The sequence below is a fragment of the Oryza glaberrima genome, chromosome 8 (genome assembly GCF_000147395.1).
Source record: "Oryza glaberrima chromosome 8, OglaRS2, whole genome shotgun sequence".
NCBI classification, from domain to species: domain Eukaryota; kingdom Viridiplantae; phylum Streptophyta; class Magnoliopsida; order Poales; family Poaceae; genus Oryza; species Oryza glaberrima.
The window spans coordinates 2,338,284-2,348,788 of record NC_068333.1 but is presented as its reverse complement, the minus strand read 5'-3'; the positions used below and the strand labels follow the sequence as shown (position 1 = coordinate 2,348,788).

The following is a 10,505-nucleotide window of genomic DNA, read 5'->3' as shown; positions in this document are numbered from 1 at the left end:
GACACCCCTCCTATTTATCTGTCATCACACCATTTTTTTTCTACCATCATATGCTGCTGCTTTTTTTTCTGAGTATTGCTATACTCCCTTTGTTAAAAAAAAAATCAAATTCTAGAGTTGAATTTTATAAAAAAAAATCAACTCCTACCATCCTACCTACCATTAGCACGTAAAACGAAAAGTTTTATTCCTACATTACTCTTTACCTATCTATCACTCTTATTATTATTTTTAATGATTAAAGGCATTTTAGTCATTCTCACCCTCCATAAATTCTACCTTGGGATGTTAGGACTTGATTTTTTTGGCACGGAGGGAGTATGTACTAAAATTTTCTTACAAAACTCTCACTAACAAATTTCTCGACCGTTTGATTTAACTAGATGAAAGTTACGAGAATTCTAGATTTAGTTATAACTTACCACATCAGAGTTTGTAAGCATTTTGTAAGAAAAATTTACTAGGTATAGGCTTTTTCTTCTCTCTATTGTTCCTCTTACCAACACTGCTTCGAAATTTATTGAACAATTAATATCTAAATCTTTCTCGACTACTGTTATTCATTGTAGTGGCAACCTCGCTTTATGTGTTTTGTAGTACATTTATTTTACGAAGTTATGCTCAAAATCTTTACGGTGTAAACAGGCTGTTTATTTTATCGAGATTGCGGGTTGATGAACTACTCCCTCCGGATTGATAATACTTATCGTCTTGAATAAGGACATGGTCTCCAAAAAAACAACTTTGACCATTATTTTTCATTATAATATGATTAAAAGTGTTAACAAATATATGATCTTATTAAAGTACTTTTCAAGACTAATCTATACATGTAGTCACCATATTTTAAAGACAAATATTTTAAAAATGATTCATAATCAAAGATTCTAAAGTTTGACCTCACCCTTGTCCAAAACGACAAGTATTATCAGTCCGGAGGGAGTACCAGCTAAGAAAATGTTGTCGTATTCTATTTTTAATTTCATATCATTACCACATAATGCTAGTATTTAACAATATTATTTTGTGTATGATTTTATAATAGGATGCATATTTTTCTTCCATTTTTTTTATCAACACTGTTTCAAATTTGTTGAACAATGAATATGTAAATCTTTCTTGGTCATTGTTATTCATTATAGTGTCATCCTGGCATAACATGTTTCTTAGTATATTCATTTTACAAAGTTGTACTCGACATCTTTACATTTGTAGATAGACCAGCGATTTTTTCCTATCAGCTAAGAAAAATTGGCATGTTCTATTGTTCATATCACTACCATAATATTAGTATTTGATAGCCAAATTATTTTGCATATAAATCTATAGTAACAACACTACTTCAAATTTATTGATCAATGAATGTCTACATCTTTGTTAATCATTGTTATTGATTGTAGTGGCATCCTCATATCACATATTCCGTAGTATATTAATTATACGAAAGATGTGCTTAAGATCTTTACGTCTGTAGAAAGACAGTTGATTTCACCAAAATCGCAAGTTGAAGTACTAAAAATGATGTTCTAGTTTTCACATCACTACCATTATTATGTTAGCGATTAACAGCCAGGTTATTTTGCGTATAAAATTATAATAGGATGCCCATTATACTTCAAACTTACTGAACAATGAATATCTAAATATATGTTTATCATTTTTTTTTTCTCCAGTGGTGTCATTGGATTTCTAAAATGGTTGAAGGAGGAAGTGTCCGTATAAAAGTCAATGATGACTTGGGTAATAATTTCAAACGTACAAAGGCCTGCGACAAGGGGATCCAATGTCGCCTATACTTTTCAATATTGTGGTTGATATGTTAGCGGTTCTCATTGAGAGAGCTAAAGGCGATGGTCAAATTAGAGGAGTCATTCCACATCTAGTGGACGATGGTTTGTCCATTCTATAATATGCTGATGATATAGTAATTTTTCTAGATCATGACCTTGAACAGGCCAAAAATATGAAAGCCATCCTATGTGTGTTCGAACAGCTCTCAAGGCTGAAAATAAACTTTCATAAAAGTGAGATTTTTTGCTTTGGGAAAGCCAAGGAAGTGGAGGATCAATATAGACAACTATTTGGTTGTAATTATGGATTTTTCCCGTTTAGATATCTTGGTATTCCTATTCATTATCGGAAACTCCGGAATGTTGATTGGAAAGGAGTTGAAGATAGATTTGAGAGGAAACTCAGCACATGGAAAGGCAAAAACATGTCATATGGTGGGAGATTGGCCCTTCTAAACTCAGTTCTTTCAAGCCTTCCGTTGTTTATGTTATCCTTCTTTGAAATTCCACGAGGTGTGCTTCAAAGACTGGATTACTTTAGGTCACGTTTTTTTTTGGAGTAATGATGACCGAAAAAGAAAATATAGACTAACTAAGTGAGAAAACATATGTCGACTAAAAGATCAAGGTGGACTAGGTGTCCATAACCTTGATATAAAAAATAGCTGCTTATTAAGCAAATGGCTTTTCCAGTTGTTTAATGGTGAAGACCTGTGGCAAGACCTTTTGCGAAATAAATACTTAAAGGGTAAACCTCTTTCTGGTATGTCCAGCAAGATAGGTATTTCTCAGTTCTGGGCCGGTTTAATGAAAGTCAAAGACCAATTTATTAGGTTTGATTCTTTTAGTGTGGCAATGGGACAAACATAAGATTTTGGGAAGACACGTGATTGGGATCGCGTGCTTTCAAAGATCAATACCCTACATTATATAATGTGGCTCGAAAGAAGCAGTCTACTATGGCAGAGGTCATGAGCACAATGCCGCTAAATATCTCTTTTAGAAGAGCTATTGTTGGCCAAAAGCTAATCAAGTGGAACGATTTGATCCTCAGGCTAGCTAATATAACTCTGTCAAATGAAAAGGACGACTTTGTATGGTCGCTCCATAAGAATGGTCAATTTTCCGTCAAATCTATGTATGCCGCGATCATGAACTGTAATGTTCGGATCAAAAAGAGAATTCTGTGGGACTTGGAAATTCCACTAAAGATCAAGGTCTTTATGTGGTTTCTTCACAAGAAAGTAATTCTAACGAAAGATAACCTGGCTTAAAGAAAATGGGGGGGGAGACAAACATTGTTCTTTCTGCTATGCACAAGAGACAATCCAACATCTTTTCTTTGATTGTCATGTCGCTCAGTTTGTTTGGAGATGTGTGTTTTTTGCCTTTAATATCCCCCCACCCCGTAACGCCAAAAATATTTTCGGTAATTGGCTTAGAGGGGTATCTAGGTTCATTAAGAAGATGATTCTAATTGGAGCTAGTGTTGTATGTTGGTCAATTTGGCGTTGTCGCAATGATAAAGTTTTTAATGGTAAACAATTATCTAACCCTATGCAGGTTATCTTTATGTCTTCCTACTGGCTCCACTTTTGGTCTACAATGCTACCACAGGAGGAGCAGGATACTATGCGCAATGGTGCTACACTCTTGGAATCGGTAGCCAAGGGTCTCTTATTCCACTATGGGTGACGTAGTTCCATAAGAATTGCTAGCTAAAATATTTTATGTGGTTTAACGCTAGTCAATAATAAAGGGGAGTTGGGGATTTGTCCCATCACCTTATTTCTCATTTTGATTTACTTTTATCTTACCTTTTTATTACTATTAAACTTATAGCTGTGTGTCTTATGATAGAAGCCGGAGATGTAATCCATTTCCATTATCTAAAAATATGTTCATCATTTTCATTCATTGCAGTGGCATATCCTTCCATCACCTGTTTCATAGCACATTTATTTTATGAAGTTGTCCTATGTATCTTTACAACTGTGGACGAACCGTTGATTTTGGCGAGACTTGCGAGTTGTATATTTTTGTTTACCTGTCAAATAATTTTCTAGCAGGATGCCTATTTTTCCTCCATTTTTCCTTTTTGGCAGCATTACTTTAGATTTATTTTATTTTCATATAGTACCATAATATTCCATTTAATAATCAGGTTATTTTACAGATAATCTTAGTCATATTTCATGCATAAATGTCAACATGTTTGCATTTTTTATGTCAAGGCTCCAAATGCTTCTGAATGCAAATAACAACTATTACGATGAAAATGGTAATATTTTCTTATCGCCAACTTACCACAATATATATATCCATAGTTGCTAAAAAGTTATATTAACTTATACTCCATCTATCCTTTTATGTTTGAGGTTGGTTAGCTCAAAACTAACCAAAGGAGGTAGTAGTTTTTTTAGATGATGCATTAAACTGAAGTTGGTTCACATTGCTGATAATAGATATCATTCGAGTATAAATATTAAAATGCACATTCCCCACTTTAAACATGTCGACATCACCATTTTTGCTGGATGCCCTTAAAAACACAGTGTTTTATATCAAGCTGGTGCTCCTATTTACACCCTGTTTGGATGTCACATCGGATGTTTGACACTAACTAGAAATATTAAACGTAGACTAATGACAAAAACCATTCCATAACATTAGACTAATTCGCGAGATGAATCTATTGAACCTAATTAATCCATAATTAGCCCATGTGATGCTACAGTGAACATGTGCTAATTATAAATTAATTAGACTTAAAAAATTTGTCTCGCGAATTAGCTCTCATTTATACAATTTGTTTTGTAATTACTCAATGTTTAATACTCCGAATTAACGTATAAACATCCGATGTAACATGATGTATCCAAATACCACCTAGCAGTATAGTCCGTTTTGGAACCTTGAATAACTTCTTGAATGTCTTTGCCAAATAAATGAAGTCTTATTTGGCACCTTTATACAAAAAAAAAAAAGGTGGCATGGTATGTAAAGCACTTTATTGAAAACGCCACCGTATTTATTTTTCTAGTAGTACAAGAATTTCCTTAAGAATGAAGGGCTTTTGTTATAGTACTACCTCGTATTAATGTGGGTTGTTTTCTTATCTTGATGACTTGATCTAATGGATCACATCATTTTACCATAAACCTCGTAGATGATGACCAACGTCATCTCTCCGCGATATTCCATTTGCAATTTTGCATACATGTTGCCAACCACGCGACTGAGGTTTGTATTTTCGTGCCATTTCATTTTAAACTTAACCACGATTTAACAATGATGGCACTATGGTGCCACCAATTAATTTCCTAGATCATGTAATTAGTTCTAGCTCATACGCATGTTATAGCTGCTGACAAACTACGCCAAACTATATACTCCCTTGGTTTCAATTATTTGTCTTCCTAACAAATCTTACACTAAACTTCCCTTGGTTTCAATTATTTGTCTTCCTAACAAATCTTACACTAAACTGAAGGTGTGGCAAAACACATCGCTAACCTCACTAATTACATCCTTAATTATCTATTTTCATGTAAAGCCTCTGTTTTAGCGTAGTAGCGTACTGTAGAAAGGAATTTTTGGTAGTTGGTACCTGCCACCCATCACTGTCGTTTGTATTTTGGATATCGGATTCGTTTACTTCATGCTTTTGCTGGCTTGCGTACACGTTTGTACAGTGACATTTCAGGCCAAGCTTGTAGGGGCGGGGTAGATGAATCCTTTCTTATCATGAGTCAACCACAAGCACACACGATTGACAAACCTTTTCAACATGGTCATAATCATAAACATATCCAAAGACCCATTTCTCCCTGAAACATACGACTTGTAAAACACAAGGATAAAAAACTCATATGGTTTTATGATTTTGACTGAATTACAAGTGTAACGCAAATGATCACAAAAGATAGGAAAAGCGCATAAACTTAGATACATCATAGGAGAAACACGAAAGTCTGAGAAAAGATAATCCCTCAAAAGTGAAGCTCGCAACAAAGTTCCAGGGGTGAAAAGTTTTGACGTGTCACATCAGATATACGAACACACATTTGAAATATTAAACGTATACTAATAACAAAACAAATTACAGATTCCGCCTGTAAACTGCGAGACAAATTTATTAAGCCTAATTAATCCATCATTAGCAAATGATTACAGATTCCGCCTGTAAACTACGAGACGAATTTATTTATTAAGCCTAATTAATCCATCATAAGCAAATGTTTACTGTAGCACCACATTATCAAAACATGGAGGCAATTAGGCTTAAAAGATTCGTCTCACAATTTACACGCAATCTGTGTAATTAGTTTTTTTTATATTTAGTACTCCATGCATGTGTCCAAACATTCGATGTGAGAAGGTGAAAAGTTTTATGCGTGGGAACTAAACAAGGCCATATTCCTGCTCCCACAGGGCCACAGGAGTTGAGAAAATGAAAATGATTCCAAACAGGGCTTCACCAGTTAATATTTCTTTCCACAAAGGTAAGACCTTAGTGGTTGTGCAGATGCAGAGCAGAACAAATGTTTGGTATCAACAAGGCATTTCCACTGTCTGCACTCAAAACTTTTGCCTTTTTTCTCATACTATAACGGTATAAGGTGATCATGAACATTTAAAGTACATAACACTAACCAAAAGAGAATGTGTATCACACAACTGCATAATGTAAACAAAGTTAAAAGATATCCATGTAGACCATCATGAACTCTAAGATGCTTGAGGTCTTGAACTAGTATCCTCCGTTTTTACTTTGTAATTCTGCAAATCAGAAAAGTTCAAATTAACTTCCTAGTAATTGACCCGTATTGGCACTAATCGCTGTCAATAGAGTAACTCAAAGTTCAGCCAGATTATTAAGAGCCCTAAAATAAAACTGCAAATTAAAGTAAACAATTATTTTTTTCCATTATTTCCTGGTAAATGAGGTTTTGCATGGTTATGCCGGCTGAGTCAGGTCTCAAATGCCACCGACAAAAAATCCCAATCAAGCAGATATATCAAGAAAAAGGCATGATTCAAGCTATTGACAATGAACCGGATCATAAATCACTTCTACAAAACTCAATCTGAGATAGTGCACAGGTGCAGTTAAAAGGCATCAAAGTGGTTACTATCTTGCAGAGTTGCAGTTACAGTTCGAAGATAGAACGTAGAAAGAACATAGAAAGGTAACCATACAGTTAACAGATGGATAAAAAAAAAGGAAAAGGCTATACGTACTAACTTTTTCTTACTAAATTCTTACTAACACTGATGTGTCATGCTATGAGTGCACCTAGAATTTTTGTAACTTCCATCTACTTAAATCAAACGGTTGAGATGATTGTTAGTAAAAGTTTAGTAAGAAAAATTTAGTACGTGTAGCATTGCTCAAAAAAAAAATATACCTTAACAGTGTTGAGCAGAACTTTTGCTTCACTGTTGTTTTTGAAGTGGTCACGGATAGGCTGAAAATGGGAAAGGATAACATTATTAAGACGATAATCTAAGAACAATGGACTATTGATCATACTACATCGTATCCAATGAAAAAACAGGTCAATACAAAAATGTACTGATGCAAGATTGATCCCGCAACAATTAAAAGAATCCATCAATTCGTTTTGCCAGGATTCATACCTGCAATATTTGGTTTATCGCTTTTGCAAGAGCTGGTTTAACATCAGCAGGATGCAAAGCACCACTCTCATAATCAGCGATGAGTTCATTCATGTTGGCAAATGTCCTGTTTAACAGCAAATGGCAAACAGTTGTTACAACTGAAAACATAAATGGTTGTGCTCAGTCTGCAGATAAACTGGTGGTACAGTTATTATCGTATGATTATCCTTTAACATGATTGATAGTAAATAGGATAATTCAAAGTTTGGTAGCTCAGAATAAAATATTACTTGTTACCGCCATTTTCTTCCTTCCGAACCACCTCAAACGTTTCAAACCAAGGGAAAACAATGTACTTGATGTACTCCAAGCATGGATTGCCATCAACAATGTTGGGAGGGCAAAATGCTTGTTTTATCTTCAAATTTACCTGAGCCTGCAATGAAGTTATGAAGCAAATAAACTTAGAAACCCAAGTAGAGCAATGATGAGCTGCGAGAAGCCAACTTAACAGAAAATAGGTAACCAGGCACAATAGGGACAAAGCAGAAGTCACTATAGAAGACAATGCTCCAAGCAAATGGTACAAACATAAATGATTCCATTTATCCACTGGATTATGCAAAATGAATAAACTGCAAATCAGCATAAAAGGCTACACAGTAGCCATTCAAAATAATATATCTGTCAACTCAAAACTAGGAACTATAACAAAATTAAAATCGCCAAGTAAAACATGAAAGTATAGCGCTTAAACATTCCTTTATCTTTTATGGTAGATGATGACCAAATCCTAAACATCCTAGGCAAATATCCTTAAAACATATTCCACTATCTCTATTCACCAGTGCAAACTAGAAGGTCATGCCACTCTTCAATAACTGTTGGTGCATGAGCATAGTTATGAGAGGCATAGTGCATGACAAAAGAAATTATTTTATATTGCAATATTGGGTTCAGAAGTATATAAAGATGGATAACTGGTAGTAATGGGGAAAACCTCGTCATCTTCCATAAAAATGGCTGAGGATGGATCACTCTTTGACATCTTTTCTTGGCCCTCCTTAAAACCAGGGAGCATATCTGTAATTCAGGTTAAGGAAGTAATACAGTGTTCTAAAAACTGGTTAAGAACCCCCAATTATGACTCAGCTTGAACAGTGTCCCATGTTTATTTACTGCATATAAAGGTTTAACCAACTTGGAAGGGCAGATAAGGATACGATGTGACAGAATAATTGGTTTGTTTCTCCTTTTGATGTCATCACAGTACTCCCTGGCTAGCATATTGACCTTCCTTTGGTCCATGCCCAACTGGCAAATGTCTGCCTACAAAGGGAAAGGGATAATTAGAGCAAACTCATGCCACAGGTTCATGCACACAGCTGTCTTTACATTGTAACTCAGTATACTTCGTTTTCACAAAGCACTTGTGCAATAGTGTAAATGTACTAACCTTTAAGAAAAATATATCAGCACACTGCATGCAAGGATAGAAGATCTGGGCAGCTGTCAACTCATCCGAATCATTCCGACCCATAATCTGACAACATCTGCAAACCAAAGAAAAATATACTCACTTGCATGTTAGGAATGGCAATAACACTTTCAAGCTTTGGGAACGAAGAAGCCATAGATGTATATAAGCAAACAAAAGATGGTTACCTCATTATTCTTTTGACATTATTTTTACGAGCAATGTCCATTACAAGTGGCCAATATTCATTTGCACGCTTATTGATTTCCTCTGAGGACCACAAGAATTCCACACCATCAAGATTCATACCAGCCGCTCTCCAAATCTCAATCATGTAGCGTCCCACAGTCTGTATTTTTTTTATATCACCCCCCATCTTGTTGTTTAGCTGAGCAAACCAGTCTGCTATCCAAATTTTCACTTTGCATCCAGCTCTGACCATCTTGTTAACATTGATTGTCTTCACAATGCCCTGACAATAGACAGAAAGATCGATCAAGACCAATTCATCTGTTCAAATCCTACAGTCCAAAACTTTTGCACGTGTAAACTTCACGCGTCACTGCCCGCAACGAGTCATGACAGAAGAGGAAGCACACAATAAAAAAAGATATACTAGTGAATATTGTAACCAAAGATCAGGTAATGGTAACACCAAAGGAATGATTATGCTAGTTTGTTTTCATTTTCTAGAACAAGAATAAACCTCGAAACATAGGAATAATGAACTAGATTATATGTTTCATAGTTCTAGAGAAAACTATCATCATCATGGCTGGTTACTATCCAAACCAGCACACACCACCATTTAACACATACCAGATTAACATAGACACCACACTTCATTTCACCCATGTGGTTCATAAAGGACAATGGATAAAACAAACCTTATATCTATATCCAACCCAAATTTATTTACATCGACAGCTTAAAGTGAAGTGAGCATATTAGTGCGAATCCCCACTACCCTGCTAGGTAAAATCATGGTGATCCATCTTGAATGTCCATGCGATTACTAAATTAACATCGACGCAACACATAACTTAAATCACATATGAGCATGATTTGCTAATAATGCTAGTACCCTACCAGGTAGAAAAGAGCACATCCCTTCAAATTTCAGGAGATTGCACTCAGAAACTTTGGGAGCAAAAAAAATTAAAAAAAAAGTAGTGTGACGTTTCTAATGTCCTCCATGATTAATCGAGTTCTAGCCAACAAGGAAATTCTATGTCCTTGTACAATCTACTTAACCCGACCTCAGTTATCTCGAAACCTAGGGAAAGTAGATCGATTCAAGAGGCAGGAGAGGAGGACGCGGCGGATTCGCCGAACCTGCGCAATGTGCATGCGGCCGGAGGGCTCGAAGCCGTCGTAGCAGATGGGGACGGGCTTCTTCTGCAGCAGGTTCATGAGCTCGTCCTCCTGGATGCACTCCTCGCCGATCCCCCGCAGCAACTCGAACCGATCCTGGAGGCTCATGGCCGCCATCCCCGCGGCGAGATTCTCCACGGCGGAGGAGGAGGAGGAGGACGCCGAGGCGTCGGCGGAGCTCCCGGACGGCTGCGAGGGGTCCATGGCGGCGGCGATGGCGGCGATGGCGGCGGCGGGAG

The 10,505-nt window shown here is 36.3% G+C and overlaps 1 protein-coding gene across 1 annotated transcript; it reads right to left on the bottom strand.

The window, feature by feature from the left end:
* Positions 1 to 5,812: 5,812 nt before the first annotated feature.
* On the bottom strand, positions 5,813 to 10,505 carry LOC127781216 (tyrosine--tRNA ligase 1, cytoplasmic-like). The gene is made up of 9 exons (XM_052308142.1): positions 10,228 to 10,505; positions 9,081 to 9,364; positions 8,872 to 8,968; positions 8,639 to 8,744; positions 8,416 to 8,498; positions 7,706 to 7,851; positions 7,434 to 7,539; positions 7,202 to 7,261; positions 5,813 to 6,572 (listed from the first exon to the last, which is right to left on the bottom strand). Exons 1-9 carry the CDS (start codon positions 10,468 to 10,470, stop codon positions 6,522 to 6,524), a joined length of 1,176 nt encoding a protein of 391 aa, XP_052164102.1. The 5' UTR covers positions 10,471 to 10,505; the 3' UTR covers positions 5,813 to 6,521.